The 23,115-nt window shown below is 40.2% G+C and overlaps 4 protein-coding genes across 5 annotated transcripts; 1 reads left to right on the forward strand and 3 right to left on the reverse strand.

Annotated features, from left to right (window-relative positions):
• Positions 1-4,729: 4,729 nt before the first annotated feature.
• On the reverse strand, positions 4,730-9,637 carry LOC146980010 (uncharacterized). Its single transcript, XM_085790061.1, has 9 exons — positions 9,530-9,637; positions 8,960-9,073; positions 7,157-8,833; positions 6,965-7,064; positions 6,392-6,540; positions 5,799-5,911; positions 5,623-5,712; positions 5,413-5,535; positions 4,730-5,320 (listed from the first exon to the last, which is right to left on the reverse strand). Exons 1-9 carry the CDS (start codon positions 9,582-9,584, stop codon positions 5,120-5,122), a joined length of 2,622 nt encoding a protein of 873 aa, XP_085646187.1. The 5' UTR covers positions 9,585-9,637; the 3' UTR covers positions 4,730-5,119.
• Positions 9,638-10,265: 628 nt separating this feature from the next.
• Positions 10,266-11,875, forward strand: LOC146980011 (glutamine amidotransferase-like class 1 domain-containing protein 3, mitochondrial). Of its 2 annotated transcripts, none has more exons than XM_085790066.1 (5): positions 10,266-10,322; positions 10,782-10,894; positions 11,003-11,174; positions 11,253-11,454; positions 11,548-11,875. In XM_085790066.1, the coding sequence occupies exons 2-5, from the start codon at positions 10,787-10,789 to the stop codon at positions 11,738-11,740; spliced, it is 675 nt and encodes a 224-aa protein (XP_085646192.1). In that variant the 5' UTR covers positions 10,266-10,322; positions 10,782-10,786; the 3' UTR covers positions 11,741-11,875. The 2 variants fall into 2 exon arrangements, with proteins under 2 accessions (XP_085646192.1, XP_085646193.1); XM_085790067.1 differs by lacking the exon at positions 10,266-10,322 and adding an exon at positions 10,518-10,609.
• A 1,309-nt stretch (positions 11,876-13,184) lies between these two features.
• On the reverse strand, positions 13,185-15,131 carry LOC146980012 (uncharacterized). Its single transcript, XM_085790068.1, has 6 exons — positions 14,888-15,131; positions 14,423-14,687; positions 14,245-14,336; positions 13,828-13,967; positions 13,628-13,732; positions 13,185-13,535 (listed from the first exon to the last, which is right to left on the reverse strand). Exons 1-6 carry the CDS (start codon positions 15,015-15,017, stop codon positions 13,449-13,451), a joined length of 819 nt encoding a protein of 272 aa, XP_085646194.1. The 5' UTR covers positions 15,018-15,131; the 3' UTR covers positions 13,185-13,448.
• Positions 15,132-16,932: 1,801 nt separating this feature from the next.
• On the reverse strand, positions 16,933-22,849 carry LOC146980013 (uncharacterized). Its single transcript, XM_085790070.1, has 7 exons — positions 22,564-22,849; positions 19,744-19,894; positions 19,241-19,384; positions 18,727-18,855; positions 18,380-18,631; positions 17,992-18,117; positions 16,933-17,591 (listed from the first exon to the last, which is right to left on the reverse strand). Exons 1-7 carry the CDS (start codon positions 22,707-22,709, stop codon positions 17,364-17,366), a joined length of 1,176 nt encoding a protein of 391 aa, XP_085646196.1. The 5' UTR covers positions 22,710-22,849; the 3' UTR covers positions 16,933-17,363.
• Positions 22,850-23,115: the final 266 nt, after the last annotated feature.

A 23,115-nucleotide genomic window follows, 5' to 3' on the forward strand; every position in this document is an offset into this window, starting at 1 on the left:
CAACGTATCTTTAGGATTTCCTTATTTAGATGATAAATGTTTCCTTAAACTTTAAGTAACAGAGTAGCTGCTGTTCCTTCTTAGTGACTCATCATAAATGAGGATAAATTACTCTGAAAGGTAGCCTACATTATAAACATTTATGATTTGTGGGGCAATTTATCTGCCACTTCCTGAAGGAATGATGCTGCAGGCACATCATAATGTTAAAGCTGTAAACAGGATGCTTTGTGATGTTCTGGGGAAGGTGAAACAGATCTCAGCTCACATACCTACCGTGGCTTAATAAAGATAATGGTCTGTCTGTCTGTAAGTTTGGCAAGAAGTATTAAAACTCTGAGATTAGTTTCCAAAATATCAAAAATGTTTTTGTGAAATTGTTGTGACATGATGTTCTGTGTGATAATTGTGTAAATATGTATTTATTATTCTGTATGTTCCTCATTCCACACTCAATTTTCAGGAAAAGAAAACTGTATATTATTGCACTTAATAACTATGTGAAAATAAATAAAATTTGACTGATATGCGTAAGATTTGTGTCCTAAAAGCAGCATAATAATATTATAAGCAATGTAGGTTTTTAATGAATAGATGTTTCGAGATAAATTCAATTATCTTTAAATATCAAGATATAAGACAGGAGGCAGAAAAGAGTCCAATATTTAACATACGAGTCATCCATATATTTTCATGTTCAGATGCTAACATTTGTTACAGTAATAAACACAAAACACAGTAGGCTGTTGGCTATGTCAGTGCAAACATAAATCAAAAGTTTGATTTTTGACTTGATTGTTATGAATGAAAAGTAAATCAATCGCCAAAGTAATTACAATAAATGCTACATGAACATGAATGTTTAATCTAAAACAACAGAATAAAAGTAAGGGGACTACCAACATGAAAAAGGATTTATCCTTTAAGAATCATGAAAATGTGTTGCTACTAGTCCCACAGATATTTCACTTGTTTGGTGAAAACCTCAATCTGCTGGCAGGAGTGGATGAAAAGTAAGATCCTCAGAATCATCAGAATTGACAAAGATACCAAATTTGAGATCAATTCAACCAACATGTCTGTGTGGACCAACTGACAGATCCTTATCCCCTAACAAATTTGCACTGTTTTCACAATGTTTGTAAGCATATATGACCAACCTGATGAAAGCTAATTTAACATTCGCATCACTGATTTGACTAGATTCATATGCAATGTCATTGTGCTCATTGGGGTGGTTTTCTATTACTGACTGCAACTTTATTTATTGTCTTGTAAACCAGGGTGCTGTGATGCTTAAAGACAAAGAAGTGATTTTATTCATTTTTTTAGACAAGCAGCTTCATTTTTAGGCCTTTTCTGGAAAGTTTATTTTTGCAATATAGTGTTGTTGCAGGTTAAATCATATGTCAGGTTTCATTTGCAAAAAAAAAAGGCAGAAGACCACCCACTGAAATGTCCACAAATACTTTTTTGGGGGGGGCTTTTCATGCCTTTATTCAATAGGACAGTTGAGAGTGTGTGACAGGAAATGGGAACCACAAACACTTTTTGATCATGGTAAAACTTGCACAAATCTGAGCTGTGACATTAAAAAAAACACAGGCGAACCCAGCTCAAATCTGATTGAGAACGTCATTCTTCCAAGAAGAAAGATTTTTTTTTTCCTGATACATCACATTTAAAGAATGGTAGAGAGAGAAATAACATATAATAAGGAAATATCCCTTTGAAATAAATCTAGCCTTTAAATATGATCAAAGCTCTTGTTGACATTGGAGTAGATCATTTTCTTGATGTTGCTTTAACTGAAAGACTTGGTTGTCTGTAACAGTGAGGAAATATCCTTGTAATTACCTTGCATTGATTTAAGTGGGTCATTTGCCCTATGTTATATGTCAACCATAAACATCTTTGGGATTTCCCTATTTAGATGATACATGTTTCCTTAAAGTAACAGAGAAGCTGCTGTTCCTTCTTAGTGACTCATTATCATGAGAATAGATTACTCTGAAAGGTACAATGTAACGTTTACGATTTGTGGGGCAATTCTTCTGCCACTTCCTGAAGGAATGATGCTGCAGGCACATCATAATAAAGCTGGTGAAAACAGGATTCTGGGGAAGGTGAAACAGATCAGTGCAGTCTAAAAATGTAAGAGCTATTGCAGTGCAAATCCTTGCACATTAATATCAAAACACAGTCATAAAAAAATCACTGGTCTGAGAGTTTACTGTCTGAGGTTCTGGGTGTGGATGTCGCTCTGCTGAACGTGTTGTTGCTCACAGTGGGTAACAGTGTCTGAAGAACACACACTGCTGCACCCTTTGGTGCAGCCTGTTTATTCATTGATGCCCAATGAAGGAAATAACAAGTTTCTGGAAATCAAAGCCCTGCCCTTCACCTCCATAGTTCTTTTCAGTCTGGTTTCTGGTAAAAGTCGATATTTGTTGAAGATTAACCATCACTCTGTTCATTAATAATGAGGAAGTGTTTTCCAGAGCACTTGCCTTACCGACATAAAATCAGGAAAGAACAGTATTTAATTAAGGCATCATTTGCTGTTTCAATTTGTTGTCGATTACCACCTATCACAGGACAAAGGTTTGCTAGGTTCAGGGCGCAGCAGCAGAGCCAGAATGAAGGAACCGACTGCCGTATCTCATGTACTTGGGACTCAAGTCAAGTAGCCTACTCCCTTTAACCTCAATTGTTTATCCATCCATTTAGCCATCTGTATTTGCATGTTTATTATTTGTATATTTATTTTGCTACTGTACTAATGTCTGTTATCTGTCGTTGTTTTCTATTACTGTAAGGTGACCTTGGGTGCTTTGAAAGGCGCCAACAAATAAAATGTATTATTATTATTATTATTATTATTATGCCCTCTTTTCGCTTTAAGACTAGACAGTTTCATTTGTAGACATACAAACACAATATATTACATTATTAAATAATACGTGAGACAGCTGTCGTATGTTTTATCTCTCTGGGTTTTTACGTAAGAGGTATTTTAGCATTTCGATTGAATTCTCTCTTACAGTATAACTGTCTCTGGCCTTTGTCTACAAAGAACCTCGCACTAATGTGTGACGTGTTTAAATCAGAATAAACTGTATCAGGGATTTTCACAAGGTTGATTTTCTCAAGTCAGGTCATTATTTTATCTTATCTTGTTATTTTAGCTAATCATTTCAGATAATATACTGTAGGCCTATACATTATGTTAGTGAAAGAAGCTTGACACGCTGAAGTACCAACAATAAAATCATTTTCTTTAACAACAAATTATGATAAATAATATTGAAATAGAAAGAGTTAATATAAATGCATTTTTAGGAGTTATTGTAGATGAGAAACTAAGCTGGAAACCACATATAAATCATATAAAGAACAAAATATCAAAATCTGTTGCAACATTAAATAAAACAAAATACATCCTCAACAAATACTCACTACATATTGTACCGAACATTTGTTGAGCCATACATTACTTATTGCATAGAGGTCTGGGGGCATACGTATAAAACAATTACAAAACCAATTTTCATATTACAAAAGAGAGCAATAATGATAATCAAAAGGGCTGATTATCGAGACTCAACAAACACATTTTTCATAAACCAGACCTTAAAGCAGAAGTAAGCGGAATATTTGTGTTAATATGAGTCCTAAATAGTTATATCTTCCGACGGGAATCACTTACATAGAGTGTTTGGTCCAAAATACAGGTCTGTCGGTCACTCTGCTCTGCTGTAAGCCGAGGAGAAAACTTTCCTTGTATCCTACAACCTTTATCCAATGAGGAGAGAGAACGGCATAAAGGGGCGGTCCTCTCTGTGTGTGCAGCCAAGGGATGCGCGTGAATGTGGTGATGTAGGGACGAGGGCGGGGACTGCTAACTCCATCGGCTGACAAGAAGTTAGCCAAAACGACCGGATCGCTTACTTCTGCTTTAAAATTCAATGATCTTGTGGACTATAAAACTGCTCAAATTATGTATAAAGTAAATAATAATATGCTTCCTGATGGTGTCCAGAGGATGTTTCAGACTCAAACCAGTAAATATGAACTAAGAGGGACTTATGTGTATACAAAAGCAAAAGTACGAACAAATGTGAAACAAAGATGTATATCAATTAAAGGAGTCAATCAATGGAATAATCTAGAATTAGAAATCAAACTGTGTAACACACTTAACAGATTCAAAAACTTATTTAAAAATAATATTATTAATAAATATAAAACTGAATTATAAATACCAGTGCGCTTATAAACTGCTGTATGTAGAATATGTAGGTTCTTTGTTCTGTCAAAATTTTTAAAATGTGTGAAAGGAAAATGTTAATTTAAGAAGGGTAAAATAAGCTCGGTCAAAGTGCATTGTATTGCTTTGTTGTGTTTTTGTTTTTGTTTTGTATCTATACTTTTATATTTGTCTATTGTACTTATTTTTACATGACCGAAATAAACACACTAAACTAAAACAAGGTAGCCAGTCACAAATGATGGACATTTTATCTATTGGTCTTTAAGGAAGTCTGGTGCAAATTGATAAGAGAGTGTGTGTGTGGGGGGGGGGGGGTTTGGGGGGGCTATCCATCCATCCATCCATCGGTCTGTCTTTCTCCTTTTGCATTTCAGACAGTATATTCTGTTGTGTGTGTGTGTATATATGTATGTATATAGTTTATGTTTTTGATGATGTGTTTTACTTTGTTCAGACATGTTTTCATGTGTATATGTAATTGTAATTATATTTTACAAGTAATTTTTAATTATCAATTTTAATTTCATTATGAAAATATGCAGTCAATTGATGAAATTTAAAATACAACATTTTCAAAAAAAAATACAGCGGTTCAGGCAATATACATAAAAATCAGCACGTATATATAAATATATATATATATAAATGTACAGTACAAAACACAAATTACATTTACATAAATAGTCATATTACATTTGATAGTGCAATCGTTTGTGTGCTTTCAATTTTTATGCTTGAAATTTCACACATACTGTATGTAAAAGAGGGTCATGTAAAAACAGGTTGGTGACATGTCTCTTTGATTAAGCATTGATATTTTTTGTGTAGCAAGCTACGCTCTGCATCCTATGATCCATTTCTGAGGTCTGGGCTTTGTTCAGGTGAAACTGTGGATGGTGTTGTGCTGTCAGTTCCTCTTCCCGACTCTGTTGTGTCTTCTCTTGAACTTCTGTCCTGTGTATCTGGTAGAGTCAGATCATACTCAAAAGCTGGATTGGTCTGCCCCTGTCTGTGCCGCCTCTGAACCTCCTCAAAGATCTGAAGAACCTTACAGACAGAGACACAGATGCAGACAGCATTAGTGAGAACATACAATACACTCTGTACTCTGTATGAACTCAACAATATGGCTATGTTACCTGGGATTTAGGAATGAGACCAACTCTGAAGAAACCTATGTGTCCCGTTTCAATTTTAGTACAGTCGACCACAGTAGATGCAATGTTCTCTGGAGAGGGGCCATCACACAGGACACCTTCCACCTAACCCAGCAAAATACATTAATACCTTACTGTAAAAAATAAAACCCGTGCCTCTTGGATTTAATTAAAGTAAATTATTATCATTACCTTGTCTCCCAGTTTGGCATAAACTTGGTTGTGGTGAGTTGTGTCTGCCTCGCCTGTAGGGTTGGCTGAGGTTACTGCGATGGGCCCCACCTGCAGAATCAAGAGTTATTTGTATCCACTAAAGGCTCTGCTGACAGGTTTCTTCCACAGGCCTTCAGTGTTTGTTATGCACTTACCAGATTAATGAGGTGGGTGGCCACAGCACAGTCTGGGTTTCTTATAGCTATGCTTTGAGGAGTCCCTATGTGTTTGGCAGCATCTCCTAAACCAAAAATGTCCATCCATGGACCTGTGTGAGACAAGAGACCAATATCATTCTGGAAATACACCCACACTGCAACATAGGGCACAAATACATGAGCACAAACATGGAAACATACTGTATAACCTGCGTTAGGTGTCATGGCTGCATTGCTGCTACTTACCACTCTGTCTCTCTACATACAGTCTGCAGGCTACTGCAGAGCTGGTTTTCTTTTCATTATTAATTTCTGGTTTATTTTACACAGAAAATGTTTCTAAAATCTTAAAAAAAAAAAAAAATCATAATCATAATATTTAATTTCTGTGACATATTCAGATTCCACTTCATCAATGACAACTATAAAGGAAGGAGTCAGTGTTGCTGGAATGATTCCAATGTATTTCCTTGTCTATCGTGTGCTGGGAGTTGTGTGCATCACGTGAAAAATAGGCAAGGTGCCATATGTCTAGATCACAGGACAAAAGAGTGAGGCATCTGCATCTGCATCTGCAAAGACACACCTACCTCTGGGTATAACCATGCTTATGGAGGAGGGCCATGCAGCCTCCATGAAGTCCAGCAGCAGGGGGCTCAGCAGGTGTCGCACAGGCTCCAGCTGCTTGATTGAGGAGATCCACATGGACATGGGTCTGTCCTGCGCCTGTTTCTTCACCCTGAAGTCAAACACAACAATTAGAGGGAAATGAAAGTAAATCAACAAATGAATGCAGGTCAGGACATGGTCTAAACCTTCCTCTTGTGTCAGGGTCGGCACGTCCCGTTTTTTTTAAGGTTTTTAATGCATAAAAGTACCACATAAATTTGTTTATTGCATCAAGGCTTTTTGACTTTATCAGAAACCTCTATTTAAACTAAATAAAACAAACAAAAATTCTAAAATGCTCTAGTTAAAATTATGACATTTGTGTTGTTAGGGTTGGTTTCAACTAAAACAATAATTAGAGTTAAAACTGAAATCATGAGTACAAAACCAACTTTTTCATGGATAAGGAAGAGTAACAACTTAACCAAGAGATGAGAAACAAAGGGATGGTAGCAGAAATCAAGATAGACACAAGATAGTTAAAAAAAACTGACTTGTAAGCTTTAACAACAGCATCAGGCCTGTTGCAAGCTGCCACCAGGACATAGACAGTGTCAGTAGGCATTCCACATATGCCGCCGTTTTTCATGATTTCTGCAGAAAAGAAGAGAAGAAAAATATCTCATATCAAGTACATAATCATATGCACATTTTAGGAATCTGCATTTTTGTCTTTTATATCTCACCTGCAATCTGCTGGACAGATGTGGCCTTACGGGCTGGTACATGTGGACAGACATTTACGCCTCCGCCAACACCACTCAGCTTGATTAAAGGATTCCCAAAGGGGATCTGCGGGGACTGGAAGGTGCTGTTGAACATTTGGCCGAGGAAACAATAAAAGCTGACGAGGCCGAAGATGATGGAGACTCCTATGTCATAACCAAAAGGCAGAGCACCCACTGCATCCAGCAGGAAGCTAATGAGGATGAGCTGGAAGGTGAAGGTGTAGGCAAACCAGCTGAGATTCAGAAACAGTGCTGCAGCTGTCACTAAAACATTAAACAGCATGAAGCTAATGATGCCGACAGCCACACTGAAGCCTCTGGTGTCACCGTACAGGCCACCGTACCGTGTCAGTCCCCAGATTGTCCACATCATGCCATAGACGATGAAAACTGTACTCTCAAAGGTTTTACCCCGAGAAAAAGCAACTGAGCCACAGAGCAGCTGGAGCACCCCGCCAGCCACCACCACCCAGGGCAGCACCAGAACAGAAAGAGGATTTCTGTCACCAATTGTGGCTGTGACGGCAAAAGCAGCCAACACGTTGCAGGCGTGGCCTAACACCTCAGCATCTGCATATTTGGAGTAGCCCAGGTGAGGTGTGTGCAGCTCTTTATCATGTGCTCTGATGGTAATTTGCTGCGTCCTGGAGAATAAAACCTTGAAATAGCCCTGGCCTGTGGGAATCTTGGTGCTGGAGACCATGTTGAAAGTGGTAACTAAAAGCATGAGGGCAGAGACTATGAATATAGCTGCCTGGACACCCTGAGTGCCTGCTTGGAAGAAGCCTCGAGGCTGGGCTGCAATGGCAATACAATAGGCCACAAAAAATAACTGGTAGAGTAACTCCACCAAGCTTTTCTGAAAACTGAACAGAGCCAAGATGAAGAAAAGCACAGAGAAGACGACAGGGAAGGGAACTGGGGAGAAAGGCTGGATTGAGTAGAACGATAAGAGAGCACTGTAGCCTTCTGCAAATCTCAACACAGCAGTGAAGCCACAAAAAGTGGCGGCTAATGTGTCCAGTGCTCTGTAAAAGAGGACACACATGCCGAGCTGGTAGACTCCAGCCGTCCACAGCCAGGGCACGTGACCGGTGGAGAGCTGAGGGACCACACCTAACAGAGGACAGGCTAACACAGAGGCAGACAGCAGGTTCATCACCAAAGCCACTGACACCGCGTCACTACAGCCCTGGTCCTGCTCTGTTTTCAGCTCAGCTTTTCTCTTCAGGCCTGTTCCTGGAGGTTCCACTTTACCGTGAGTGATAATGGACAGCAGACGCCCAAATCCAAAGTAAACACCAACCAGGCAGACCAGGAGGTAGTTAGCAGCTGTAGCAGACTGACCGAACCCTGCAGCCACAAGACCAGCAATTTGATGGGCACATGCTAAGCTAATAGCAATAGCTATGACCGCCAGAACAGCTTTCTTTACTATGAGGGCAACGCTGCCGATGATGAACAGAGCTAAAGTGAACGCTGCCAGACCTGGGATCAGAGAGGACCTCAGGTCTGTTGGTTCTACCACTCCCTGTCCCACCAGGATGTACACCAGACCTGAACCACACCACAGGGCAGAGACAGTCAGACACACAGAGGAAAACAGCTGGGCGTGGGACAGACTGCGCCGGACACCTGAGAGACAGAAAGGGACAGAGCAGAGAGACCAGGGAGAGGATTACTACTTTTACTTGTGAAAACAAAACAAGCCTTGCCTTGCCTTGCCTTGCTAAATGTGTGATTGCAGTTTTCAAAACCAACCTGCATAAGCTAAGAGAGCTGCAATGATGAGGAGCAGAACCCCCAGTGCAGTGTGGGGGATGAGGTCTTTTCCAGGAGAGCTGGCATAGTCGTTCACCAAAAGCAGAAGTGAACCTGTAGAATTCACACAGGCAACAACCTTTTTTTCAAAATTATTTTTTAGATGATATTAAAATCAAAAGTAACTTGTCATGTTTTTAATTTGATTTATTTTTTATTAATCAATCAGATAATTAGTTTTTAAAGTAATTTAAACATTGAGTAGCATCTAAAAGTTTGGCTGGATGTAAAATCTCCCTATTAAATAAAGTTGTCACTTAACCATTTTATATAAGTAGCCCACTGATAAGAAAATAGTTAGTTTCTGGCTGCCGTTAGAATGTTTTTACGGTTTTAGGGTTTAAATAATAAAGACTTTTGATACTTTTGATGAGCTACCAACATACAAAAAAACTAGGATATTTAGCATATTCATATTGAAATTCCTTGCGACATAACATAACAGCAGAGTAGATGTCTGTTTGAAAAAAATGCTTAACACTGGTAACAGAATAATAAGAGTAACTTTACCGCCAGAGATGCCCAGGATGCCCACGGACACATGCAGGGAGCCGAGCTGAGCCATAGCAGGAGTGGTGTCCCTGGAAACAGGCGGCTGCGCTTTATACGTATGCACGTGACGTCATTACGCAGCGGGAGTAACCTGAGCAGAGAGGCTGCGCCTCTCAGGGAAATAACACGGATCCGTCATTGCAAGAAGGGAGAAAATCGGCTTTTCCTATTGTGTTCCCGCATGGATCATCATCCATACATCATGGCCGAGGTTTTAATGTTAGCTAATGGGTGTAAGAAAACACACCTGTGTTATATAGGCTACCTCATTCAGTAATTCCTCTGTAATCTAACTTCACATTATTCTCATATCTAGTAAAAGTATTAAGTACGGTGATAGGCCTAAAGATACTTTGCCTCTTTGTGTTCCCCTTAATATATAAATTGAGGAGACTATTATAATACACTTGTTTCTTTGTTAGATTATCTCAAATGCATGACTTGAAAAGGTGCAGGCGGTGTTTAAATGTTAGCTTGTAATAAATCATTTATGTGGTTTATGCTTTATCATCCCAATTGTTTATTTAAAACTTTGAGAGGAATGATTCAGCGTTTTCCCAAAACGGACCATAAATATCCAACAGTGTTCCTGGTTTCCTGTAAGGTGCACGATGATGTCAGCCTGTTGGACAACAGTTTAGTGTGGGTGGAGACTGGCAGGACTATAAAGAGTCTGCCTCAGAGTTCAGTCTGTACACTTCTACTGAGCAGCTCCATTCAACACGACCACAAGGCCACCTGCACACACAAGGTGAGGAATATATAATACATAATACTACTTTTACTTCAACTCTGCTATAACTCAATCACTTTTATGTAAGACCTTAAAAAAATCAAGTTTAAAAAAGTTTTAATTTAAGTTAATTACAATGTCTTAATGTTTTAAATTAGTTGTGGAGAAGATGTACATGATCTTCAAGAACTGCATGAATTTATTCCAGCTGAGAATCAAACCTCTTCTTGAACATCTCCTAACCGGTGTCAACAGTGTTCCCTGGCAACTGCAGCACACCCGAGACTCCTTTCTCACCTGGCTGTGTAAATTTTTTATGTAAACATGTGTCAACGGTTGGCTCTGGCACAGTGTTCAGTTAACCAAATGTTCTTCATGTCTGATAGTGAAACAATAGGAGAGAAACACAGAATGATGTCATAGAAACAGAAGTTACGTAGTTTGGATCGACTACATATGTGCCTTGTGTGTTTATAGGAATCATGGTAAAGCGTGTTGCAGTCATCCTCTCAGGCTGTGGCGTCTATGATGGCACAGAGATCCACGAGGCCTCTGCTGTCCTCGTCCACCTGAGTCGTGCCGGAGCAAAAGTAATTTTGCATCCAAAATAACCACACCATCATGATCTTGATCCACTGGGATAAAGTCTAGTCTACAAAGAGTTATAGGACGTTTTACATGTCAGTGTTTCATTTCAGGTGCAGATGTTTGCTCCGAATGTAGATCAGATGCACGTTGTAAACCACTGTGAGGGGAAACCTACAGCAGAGAAAAGAAACGTCCTGCAGGAAAGTGCCCGTATCGCCAGGGGTGACGTGACTGATCTGGCCAAGTTAGATGTTTCAGCATTTGATGCCGCCATCATCCCTGGTGAGGATGAGTCAGCCATAAATGAACCTCATAAATGAACCTACTGTAAACTAATCCTGTGTGTGTGTTGTTCATCAGGTGGTTTTGGTGTGGCTAAGAACCTGAGTGACTGGGCAGTGAAGAATAAGGACTGCACCATCCAGCCAGATATGGAGAGGATCATCAAGGCCTTCCACAAAGCTGGAAAGCCTCTGGGCATGTGCTGCATCTCCCCCGTCCTCGCTGCCAAAATCCTGCCTGGCTGTGAGCTCACCGTGGGACAGGACAAAGACTGTGAGAAGTGAGTCAAAGAGTTTGTCATCAGCAGCAAATGTCTATGGATATTTATACATACAGACTGTATTGTACATTGTGTCTCTGTTGTCCTCTTCAGGTGGCCGTTTGCTCAGACAGCAGGTGTTTTAAAGGAGATGGGCTGCAAACATGTGAACAAGGAAGTGGAAGAAGCTCACGTTGATGTGAAAAACAAGCTGGTCACCACCTGTGCCTTCATGTGCAATGCTCTCATTCATCAGGTTTATGATGGAGTAGGTGTCTTAGTTAAAGAGACGCTGAAACTGGCCTAAGACATACAGTCTGGATGTTTGTTTTTATTGACTTAATAAGCAGTTGGTTGTGATTTTCCCTTAACTTGTTACACTTATCTCTGAGCATCTGTCTTTTGTTTTCAAGATTTTAAATAAAAGCTACTCTATAAATTACATTTTTTGATTTTCTTTTCTTTTTGTACAATTGAACAACCCACATAATAAACACGTTTGGATAACTTTCTCATATATAAGTGTATTACGTTTCAAAATATGCTATTTAAGAAGTACCAGCATAGGAACATCTGTATCAACCATTTTTTTTATGGATTCATGTTTATGTGCCCCACTGGCTTCAGAGACAGCACATAACCACATTCAGAGTTATCTCTCTCAGAAAGTATGAAGCTTTAAGTGAAAGCAGTTAATAAGCTTTGAGTGGTGAACAAGGCTTTGAAAGGTGTTTTAAACATGTGTAACTAAGGAGTTACCATCACTTTGAACACAATTAACAGCAAGCACACAAGCAAACACAGAGATACAGAGACACACAAAGACAAAAATGCCCATCTTAGCACCAGCCATCCATTAGTCAGGTTAGCTCCAGCAGATCCCATTCTCTTTTTAATTCTTAGTTTCCTTTAGAAACTTCATTCAGTTTCAGACGATCAGTTTTATGAATTTTTAAACATTAATTCAGCTGTTTCACAATCTTCATACGTTTTCTTCAACACCAGTTTGATTTGCATGCATATTTCAGACGCCTCCCGAAGCAATGCAGTTTGAACTACAACAGAAACCGCCAATCCATCTGCTTGTCAAGTTTGATTTTGGTCATAAAATGCCAGCATTAGTATCTAAACATCAAAATGCTAATTTGTTTATTGCATTGTTACTTTCAGTTTTACCTAAACTAAGCACTGGATGTAGAGTTACATGTCTGCTGGGCTGAAGCAGACAGAAACTCACTCGCACAGCTGTGGTAGTAGTACCTGGACAGCTGACACTCTCTGCTCTGTGTCCTGAGCTCATTACCCGTTTGGCCTTGACTTGAGCTCGGCCCCTCTATCATCTCACCATTCTTCCTGTGTGCACTGAGTGAGAAATCCATTTCATTATATTACATGTTTATTTTGTTCTCCTCATGGATCAATAGATATTGCAGTACAGAACAGTACAGAGGGGGGTTTCAGGTAGTAAATAAGATATCCGTAGAGTGCAGTATGAATTTACATCACTCAGGTGAACCATGGAGTAATTCACTTTGACTTCACTGGTGGATCTTTTACAGATTTTACAGATTTCTGTGTTTTACAGATTTCTGGGTTTGTGCCTCGATGCACTGAAGTGTTGACCAGTGGATTTTGCATTTGTTTATCAAATTATAATTACAAGAATAAACCCAGTAGTGTTTTTCAAATCAAATATACAGATACAGTTTGTTAAAGCAGCGAAGTGAAAAAATACTGACTGGCCAGTGTTTGGTTATTCACTTTTATTTGAAAGCTTACAGTAATAAAACAGTCAAATTAAATATGTGGCACAATACAATGTCCACAAAAACATTTTAGTTCATAAACAGTTGAGACATTTTAAAGCTTAACAACAAAATATATGATAGGGATCTGTAGCTTTTTTTCATATTATATATTTATAACCATTTGTTGTAGGTGTGATAGGCCTATATTACTGTGAAGTGTAGGAATAAATATTTTTGATAGTAGGAAGAATCCAGGAAGTAACTTATTCATGTGCTTTTGCGTGAGAAATGGTTGAACTCATCTGTTCCACAAGCCAACATTGTAGCATGGAATTTCCTGGGACGATCAGGATCCTATCAGGAACAGACAGAGTCAGGATCAATACACCATGGGAGTTGCATTAGAACCTGAACATAGGAAAAGATTCTACTCATGCTTGTCTCACCTGTATTGGGTAAGCACAGGTGGGAACATATCGGATCACAAACCCACAGCGCCTCTTCTGGGATGTGTTGGCATCACTGGCATGCACGAGGAGTCCATCATGGATCTTAGAAAGCAAACCCCAAATCCTTAATTAATTATATTCAAACGTATTTTTAATAACATGATGATGATCTTGAACAAACAATCAGTTGAACTCACAGACATCTGCCCAGCCAAGAGAGGGCAGAACACAGCCTCAACAGCCTGCACCAGCTCCTCTGGGATTTCCTGGTTGACTGACAGCATGTTTCCGGCGCGGACAGCTTGACGATGAGGCAACATGCCAGAACAGTGACTGCCTACAGGAGGAGGAAAAAGAAAAGAAGAAAAGAAGTTCACCTATGTCATCAAATAGTTGATTCAAGTTAAAGTCCAACCAGGTCAATGGCTCAGGACATGAATGGTGAAAAGTGTGAAAAGGCTCAACTCTGTGAAGCAGTTTGTTGATTTAAGGAAGTAAATCCAGTGCTGTTACTCCACAATAGAGAATGAGGAACCCCCCTCCCCACGCTTCACCAGTACAGTTGCTTAAGGGGATAAATGTGCAAGAGAAGCATAAATGAGCAGCTGATGTACCTGGGATGACCTGAAGGGCTCCGTTCTCTTTCAGTGAGTCATCAAAAGCGAGCCACACAGAGAGAACAGGGCCGCCAGCAATACCCCAGTACCTGTGAACACACAATATTTACACTTAATTAACACGAATGACACAGAACAAAACCTTTCAGTGTTTTTTTCACTCTCTAAACTCTACCTCATGTCCTGATGCCAGGCCACATATGGGAGTTCATTCTCTCCAGTGCTCCCATCAGCTTTGCTTTCTCCTTCTTCATTCTCCTCCTGGGTGCTGCTTGGTTTGAGTGCTGGGTATTTGCAGATGAAGCGTGAGTCCAGCAGGATGACGTCAGGGCCCAAGACGGCTCTGACCACGTTCAGGACTCGAGGGTGTTTGGTCAGAGCCATCACCCACGGATACTGAAGGTGGACATTGTGGAGACTGTACTGGGTGTACTCCTCACCTGGAAGTAAACACAAATACACAACACACCTATTCACTGACAAATCGTGTGACACTTTATTGTGCTAATTTATGGCTGTGTAGAGCTACATTACTGTCAATGTTTAACATAACTATAAAGTATTTGGGTCATATCAGTTGTTGCTCCGACTAATTTCTGCATTCTTTTTGTGAACATGTCTATCTTCTGTTGGTTCTTACCAAATTCCCTCTCCAGCTCGGCGAAGGCATGTCTGGCTTCCCTCAGCTCCGTCTCGTTCAGTACAGGCAGGGCTGTGAGATAGCCCTGCTGGTTGTAGATCTCCTGCTGCGAGGCTGCGGTTGTAGACATCTCTGTTTGACTGTTTTACTGCTGATGCCTCAGGCTCCTTCGAGGTTTTATAAGTTAGAGACTGGCGGAGGTTGAGGGGTGGTGGTGGGACAGGGAAGGAAAGTGAAATTTAAGTAAGAAAGGGAAAATGATATTATCCTGTTTTCAAGACAATTTCAACTTCAGCTGTTTATGGAGACATAAAAAGAAAGCACGTCCCGCCCCCCTGATGAGAAAAACATCTAACCACATATACAGTGCGTGGGTCACAGTTAACACCACCTTATTCCTCATATAAATGTAACTCTGTGACTACACCTGCATGCATCTGAACCTTGTAACCCACGAACCACGTAAATTTGTTAAGTTAAAAGTATCTGTTGGCAGGCCCAGAAAACAACACTTAAGTAGTTACAGTACAGCACACAAAACAAACAAATTTTCATGACTATTTTTTTCAGGTTAAATCCTACAACAATTTCAGGAAATATCCTGTCTCCATACCTGTTTGCTGTTCCTGTTGCTGTCTTCTCTTGCTCTCTTTGCAAGTGCGGATGGCGGGTTATATAGCTGCTGCACAGATAATTTCTTGGAAACTCCACTTCCTTCTCAGAATACATTCCACTCCATACAGTCCACTTCCATATGTCACTGATGACTGACTGCACATTTCATGAAAAACCAGTTTAAAAGAAAAAAAAACAGCATGAAAATGTTATTCATGATGCACACTTTGGTATTGTTGTGCCGTCAAGTTATTGTGATAAGGTATAAAGAGAGCATAATGATTGAAGTAACATGAAACATCTTCAGCTGATGTCACGTTTTTACGTGGACGGTGACAAATTTACAGACACAGGTGCTATTTCTGGTGCTGCCCTTTATTTTGAAATTGGCCCTGAATGATTCGACTGATCCCTTTTTTTTTGTTCACACAGAAACTCATTATTCTGTCAGATGATCTCAGGCTCATATTCAGCCTTAGTGAAGAAATGATGACTGATCACAGGACAAAGACTTACAGTTTTCATATTCTGTGTGATGTATGTGTGTGAACATGGTTGAAGAAAGAAAATCTTGATAGGGTTAGGTAGGGGTAGATAGGGTCCCCGTTCTCATTAATAGATATTTTTGAGCTCTTTGAACTGTTTTTATTATCATTAGAGCTATGTCTTTCTGTATGTGTGCATAAGAATATTAGCATAGATGTAGTTTATGGATGGTGTAAAAAGAAAAAATAATAGTCTTCTTATGTGGCTTTACTTTACATGTCATGAACAAATCATTAATTTAACATAAAATAACATAAAAAAAGTTATATTTGAGGATGCAGATACTGCTGTGGGTAAAAAACAGAAGCTTACAGGACACACAAGTCCTGACACTTGCTATCACTTTAATTCAATACTATGTCACTCACTATGTATAAATCAGATTAATCAATAATCCAAACATTAAGTCAACAAAAATTCAACTGACATAAAAGATAACTATTAACCTAACAGTTTATAAAATGGAGTACAAAGGACACAGGATTTTTTTTAAAGTCTTTGACAGGAACTATCCAGGGATGCTGAGAAAATGTACCAAGGGAAACCCCTGATAACTCAATGGTCCCTTTTGTTGTGTGGCAAGATGTGTCAGTAGTTTCAATGGACCAGTGACCGGGAAAGAAAAGCAGTAAACCTCTCAGCTTCCTTCAGCAGCAGAGAAAACATTAACTCTGCAGTTCACTCCACCCAACCCACCACTCCTCGACAGTTGTTGTCTTGGGCTTCCTGGTGTCACTGTCAACACATTTATTAATGAGACAAGGAATCAGAGCTGGAACTATTTCACAGAAGCTAAAGACAAGAAACAAATATCATAAAAATGATGATGAATGTGATTAGTTTCCCCCTGTTGAGGCACATAACAAACCAAACACACAATTAGATCAGTTCTTACTATGAATTTTATTATTCTGACTAGATATAGCTTTTAGAGTATAAACATCAGCGTTAATACATAAACAGAACTTTGGGGAAAATGATACAGTATATTAGAAAGAAATATATTAGAATACATTAAATATATAAAAAGTACTGTACCAAAGTGTGAGTGTAGCTGTGTGAGTTATGACAAATAGAACCACCTGTAAACTATGAGTTTAACTTTGAACTTATTTCTACCAAAGAAAATCATGTCTGTCCATGTTTAGCTGCTTCCAAAATTATTTACTACATAATATTTCCTGTCAGCATTAATTAAAGTGGACAAGTACAAATCAGTGATTTATTTATTTTTTCACCTCCCCTGGTATAAACTCATGCTCTTATACTTAATGTGCTATGTGTGCATGGTCGTGGTTTTCTCTCCCTCTGCGCCTCAGTCTGACGCTTTGTCCCTGTTCAGGTGCATGGGGCAGAGTGGGTGGTGCTGTTTTCTTTTCTCTCCGCTTTGTGTCCTCTTGTCTCCCCCTGGTGGCTGCTCTTCATTATTGCAGCGGTGGATAAGCACAGGGTCCTTGTTAGGAGGCGTTTTCTTCAACAAGAGCCGCTGCAGCATCTGTTTGTCAGACCTCTCCCGTCTGAAGTCATCCTCGTACACCTTGAGCTGTAGCAGTGTCAGAGCAGCAGACAGAATCAGCACAAGAAAAAATATCTCATCTCTGAGTAGGTTTTTTTTTTTAATTAATTAGGCTTAAATTCTGCTCTTGTGACAACTACTATCTGCTCAAAGTGCCATAGTGCTATCAATACACTTCATTTTGAGTGTATTTAAGTTACACATTCCACATTTAACCACTTCAACCAGCACTGAAGTTGATTGACACAATTAAGAAAATGATTGCAGCACTGCATGTATTTTCAGATGCCGTAGCGCAGACTGTTTTGTTTGTTTATCAGTGATAATCATATTAGAGACACATGGAATTGCTTACGTATGTAAATGTGTACATGTATGTCACATGCATTTCTGTGTGTGTTTGTGTGCATGTCCATGTAAACGCTACCTGCTCTTGCAGCAGTGCCACCTGTTGACGCGTCTCCTCCCTCTTCCTCCTCAGCCTGCGGTTCTCCTGCAGTGTGTGTTTGTGGTCGTTGTGCTCCGTCTGAAATTCCGCTTCATAAATCTGGGTCTGCCGGTACAAGACATCAACATGTCAGCATGCCAATATTAAAGCCACATCTTGTGATCTGCAGATATCTCTCTTGGTGTGAGCACATTTCAGAGCAGTGCGGAGCAACCACTTGGTGGTGCAGTTCACCATCTGATTGCTGCTTCAAAGCATTAGGAAATAGCAAATCTTTCCCCGGCAACAGTGAGTTGACATCAGTTCTGCTCTCATCACAACTGAAATGGGAACATTTTTTGATGCTGTGCTGAAGAGAGCAGCCCACCTGACATCTTAGTGCCTCCAGCTGCTCTTTCAGATCCTGCACTTCTTGGTGGGAGTCTCCCAGCGCTCCTAGTGGGGTACTGTTGCTCTGGCTTTTTCCCTGCCATCCTGCTTCTGAGCTTGAAGAAGCTTGGGTAAAGGAGGAGTGTGGGTTGTATCCAGACAACTGGTTTGGTGACAAGGCAGGTTCTCTGGATGGTGGATCGCTGGTGGGGCATGACGGAGGACTGCTTACCGCAGCGCTGAAGCTGCCCTTAAGTTAAAACAAAAGACACAGCAATGATAAGAGATGAAGGCAGAGATGAAAATGCTCCAGCTGATGAGATGCACAGATCCAGCAACAGGTACCTGTCTGCCCGTTGTGCAGCCTCTCTCTAGGTGTTGCATTCTGCTCTCCAGCAGCCGGACGTATTCCTGCAGCTCTTGGTTCTTCTTCAGCTCCTGCATCAGAGCTTGCTCGTAGTACTCTTTTGCACTCTGCAATCCAAAGTGAAATAGTGTACATCACCCATGAAACCACACATGTTATCTACCATAATCAAAACTTGCTTCACCATAACTCACAATTGAGGAATTTCCCATGCACCGTATCCAACCCCACCCCCCATGTAATAATAATAATAATAATAATAAATTTTATTTAGAAAGCGCCTTTCACGCCACTCAAGGACACTTTACAGCAGTTAAAATCATCAAAAACACAGAATAAATCATCAATAAATAATACCAAAACAAAACACACAGCACGGAATAAACAACATTAAAAAGCACAAAATAAACAACAATAAACACGTACTGGGTCTACACCAGTGCACTGGCACAAGAGATTTGCAGCATGCTTGAGGTGTTTGTGCGTGTTCACCTGTTGGTGCTCTACTTTGAGCAGCAGTCTACTGTTGAGCTGTTTGATGGCAGAGTTCTCCAGCTCCAAAGCCTCCAATCTGTGCTGTAGGCCCAGCGTGGCGCTGCGGTACACCTGGTCCCAGTCCTCGTTCAGCTTCATCAGCTGTAACAAACCCACACCTCCAACATCACATCACTGCAACCACTGATAGCGTCAATCATGTCATCTCAACCACCATCATTGTTAGTCTGTCATGTGCATCAGGAAGTGAATCCAGGTCACTCTACACTCACTAAATACACAACAGTTTACATCACATGAATAATCTCAAGTCGCCTCTTCTCATTGAACAGCAACTAATTCAAATCAGGAATAATCTTGGAATTGTATGATTGTGAACATTTTTCCTTTCATGATGATTCTTCACAGCGTAGCAGCAGTTTTCAAACAACGCCCACATTCCTCCTTTGGTATTCAGAGTAAAAGTAATCGCCAACATCAGCAATGAGGTGATGTTGTACCTCTTTGTTGACTCTGCGGAGCTCGGTGTTCTTGTTCAGCAGCAGCAGTTTCTCCTGGTCAGTGGAGGTGACTGTCATACTCTCTGTGATCAGTGTGACCTGCTCCTCTGTCGACAGCAACCTGTCACCTACGGGACTCACGTCCTCCGTCCTGTACACACACACACAGACACACACATCTACAGTTTATACACGGTTTATACACATACACAAAGGAAATGTGCCATAAATAAAGTCATGATGATGAACATTAGCAGTGGGTTTCCAATAATAAGCAAACACATGTACGCACACAAGAACGTCAGGGTACTTTTGAACACCCACTCGCACAGAGTGCACTTACAGAGAATCGAATCTGAGTTATTATGCGCTCCCACGCACACACATGCATGCACAGTCACATTATGCACTAAAGACACTCAGATACACACACAGAGTGGTGCGTTTTTCTGCATCTGCTACTCTGTCCAATCACAATCTCTGTTTACTATCCGAGATATTTGCACATCGATAGCCCGTGGAAACAATGTGAGATGATCCCAAGAAAATGTTGATTTCTATTAAAACCACTTGGAGAAAAGCATCATATTTGCAAAGATTAATTAGTCAAGCCAGCTTCCTTTCCTCCAGCCCTATTGTGAGGTCTTGTCCAAAAGGAGTAGCTGAAATAGAGGAAGCAGAGAGCCCAGGAGGAATCAGCTCAGGGAAGAGCACACAGCTCGGCATGTAGCCCCCAGGGCTTCTTCACACAAACATACAGTAGGACTACTGTAACCTTAGAGAGCCAAGTGCTACGTACTACGAAGAATCGACCACCTCTGATCCCCCTTAAGGCTAGACTCCCCCGCAAACACATGCTTCCATCCACTTATGTAGTGTCCTGCTATGTGAAAACTGGTGTTACACAAATTCAGATAATTCTGTTCTCAGGTCAAAGCAGTACAATTAGGAGGATGCAGGTTTATTTCAGGCTAAAATGACATTTAAGTATTTTTTCACAACACATAGCTCCCTGAGACACAATGGAAATATGACATTAAAAAGTGAGCCCTCCCTCTTTAGTAAACAGGCATACCATCATGCCATGTCAGTGGGTTAGCTTAGTGAGTTGTAGACAGGAAAGAGGGGGAGACAGCTACTGTAAAGGTCCAAAGGTAACAAGAAAGAAAGAAAAAACCCAGCTAGTTGCATTTTTACAGGGGGTTATGTGTGGGGCTATTTCTTGACTGGGACTGGTGAATTCTGGGAGTTTCCACTGACTGCCTGGCAATGTCACAGGGATGACCCCCTTCTGTAAGATCTCAACTTGTTTCACTATGATTCTTGGATAGGGGGCTACCAGGAGAGCTGTTTCCCCATGTTTCCAGTCTTTATGGTGATTTAACCAGCTGCTGTCTGTAGCCTACAGGCATGAGACTCCAAACTTTTTGAAAGAATTATTATTTGTCTAAATAATCTAGTATTTAATAAAAACTTCTTCAAAGCCCCTGGAAAATGTTAAAAAAAAATGGAATGAAATATATTGCTGTCATTATCTGACACACACCAGATCATTAAAAAGGGTTATTATATAAAAGTAAAGTTGAAGCAGAGTCAAAATATTTGTCAAAATCTCCACTCTGAACCATGCTGTATGTCATCCCTCTAGATTCAACAAGGCAGGAAAGGGCTTTAATGAAGGTTGTTTTTGGCCACTAATGAGTGAATCATCCACACTGAACCAACAGGGTCTGCGCTGTAGGATGAAGCCAGAAGCTAAAATGAAATGGAGTCTAATTCTCATGGCCAATATGAGCACAAACTGTTATCATGCCCATGTCCAATACCCTGTCTTGGCAAGTGAGCACTGTATATTCAGCCGTCCTAGTGGGACCACACCAATGCTCAATGTCTCTCTGATCCACCGCCTCTTCTCTCCCGGCTCCTCTGACAGCAGATATACACTGTGTGACCCAGTTTCACAAAGTTTTTAGTCGTATGCCGTCTTGGAGGGACACCAAAATGCCATCGCTTCCCACAGCAATATGCTAATTTACTGTCATGGCATATGATAAAGGGAGAGATAATATCTCTCCTTCTTGCTGATGGCAACTCTGACAAATATCAGTCTGTCTGGATAGATCACTGTAGCTGTAGCTGTTCGATGGCTGCAGTCGATCCCTTTACACAGGAGAAAAGTGTGGTTTCACAGTTCAACGTAGTTATTTTAGGGCAGACCAATCATTCGTGTAGGTAGTGTGGTCACGGCACTTACCAAGGGTGCCCACATTAAACACCATTACTATTAGTCACTAAAATATAAAAGAAACAATATTATATAATAAACGTAACATTACTAGTTTCTCTTTCTTTGTTTTTTTTACACGATGGTCTGTCCGTGTTGTGAAATGATGAAGTGAAGCCTACATCTACAGTACATGACCTCACTGGAAACTCCACAGCCACTCTTCATTCCTCCGCTCTGAACTTCTCCAGAAAGCTTCCCTCTTGTTATCAGAAATACAGTTTATCTACGCAGTGTTTCACACTGTTTCGACTACTTGACAAATTACAGATACTGATCTGATATTATCTAAAATTGCATATTTACATATCAAACTAATCTAAAACATTCAGTTATGACAATACATGAAATACAATACTTTTACAATAAATACAATCTAATTAATTGAATAATATTTTACATTTATTATCACTTAGGAAAGTGTTGATTTATAATATCTAAAGATGCAGTTGTTAAAGTTCTTACATCATACTATACTATTATGTGTTCCTGTTTTTGAGCCCACCCTGTGTGAGGAGAAATACGAACATACATACCATAATGCCTCCGTTGATTTATGTTTCTCTTGGCTCTGAGCGAGGCTGCTGTCACTCTGGGGTGAAGTATCTTTCTGTGTTTCTGCTGCCGCTGATGAGGACGATAACGATGAAGAAGATGACAAAGACAACACGTCTCCATCCATGACTGATCAAATCTTCAAATCCTTATAAAGTCCACAGCAAAATTGAAGCTCCACGGTACGCGCAGGGCTAAACCTCTTTTCAGAAATCCTCTGCTAAGTGTGAGGTGGAAAGTAAATACCGTCGCCAGTACTGTTACATAGCAAAAGAGGAAGTTGCTGAGACCAAGAGCCACATGATGTGAAGTTAAGAGAATAGGAAGTGACACAACCAAACTGTGTCAGCTCTATGTTAAAGAGGGCCAGTCCCTCTGTGGTGAATTGTCTGAACTAAAGTGCCTCACGATGTGACTGTATTATTGACATGGTGTTTGGTTTTTACATTATTTGGAGAATCAGGGAAACTCCACTCAGGGGTCAGAAGTGTGCGTATGACTGTGTGTGTCTATGATTACGCTTGTTTCTAGGA

Source organism: Trachurus japonicus, chromosome 10, assembly GCF_045865225.1.
Source record: "Trachurus japonicus isolate A0001 chromosome 10, Traja_1.0".
Classification (NCBI taxonomy): Eukaryota; Metazoa; Chordata; class Actinopteri; order Carangiformes; family Carangidae; genus Trachurus; species Trachurus japonicus.

What these genes read in the sequence shown, in the direction of transcription:
- LOC146980010 (XM_085790061.1), bottom strand. Translation starts at nt 9,584, where the DNA reads ATGGCTCAGCTCGGCTCCCTGCATGTGTCCGTGGGCATCCTGGGCATC. An exon ending in ATGCCAAACTGGGAGACAAG is followed by an intron (nt 5,536 to 5,622) that starts GTAATGATAATA and finishes TTGCTGGGTTAG; the next exon opens with GTGGAAGGTGTCCTGTGTGA. An exon ending in GTCTCATTCCTAAATCCCAG is followed by an intron (nt 5,321 to 5,412) that starts GTAACATAGCCA and finishes TCTGTCTGTAAG; the next exon opens with GTTCTTCAGATCTTTGAGGA.
- LOC146980011 (XM_085790066.1), top strand. Translation starts at nt 10,787, where the DNA reads ATGGTAAAGCGTGTTGCAGTCATCCTCTCAGGCTGTGGCGTCTATGAT. An exon ending in TGATGCCGCCATCATCCCTG is followed by an intron (nt 11,175 to 11,252) that starts GTGAGGATGAGT and finishes GTTGTTCATCAG; the next exon opens with GTGGTTTTGGTGTGGCTAAG. An exon ending in CAGGACAAAGACTGTGAGAA is followed by an intron (nt 11,455 to 11,547) that starts GTGAGTCAAAGA and finishes TGTCCTCTTCAG; the next exon opens with GTGGCCGTTTGCTCAGACAG.
- LOC146980012 (XM_085790068.1), bottom strand. Translation starts at nt 15,017, where the DNA reads ATGTCTACAACCGCAGCCTCGCAGCAGGAGATCTACAACCAGCAGGGC. An exon ending in AGCCCTTCAGGTCATCCCAG is followed by an intron (nt 13,968 to 14,244) that starts GTACATCAGCTG and finishes CTCCTCCTGTAG; the next exon opens with GCAGTCACTGTTCTGGCATG. An exon ending in TCTTGGCTGGGCAGATGTCT is followed by an intron (nt 13,733 to 13,827) that starts GTGAGTTCAACT and finishes TTGCTTTCTAAG; the next exon opens with ATCCATGATGGACTCCTCGT.
- LOC146980013 (XM_085790070.1), bottom strand. Translation starts at nt 22,709, where the DNA reads ATGGATGGAGACGTGTTGTCTTTGTCATCTTCTTCATCGTTATCGTCC. An exon ending in GCTGCACAACGGGCAGACAG is followed by an intron (nt 18,632 to 18,726) that starts GTACCTGTTGCT and finishes TTTTAACTTAAG; the next exon opens with GGCAGCTTCAGCGCTGCGGT. An exon ending in TGGAGGCACTAAGATGTCAG is followed by an intron (nt 18,118 to 18,379) that starts GTGGGCTGCTCT and finishes TTGTACCGGCAG; the next exon opens with ACCCAGATTTATGAAGCGGA.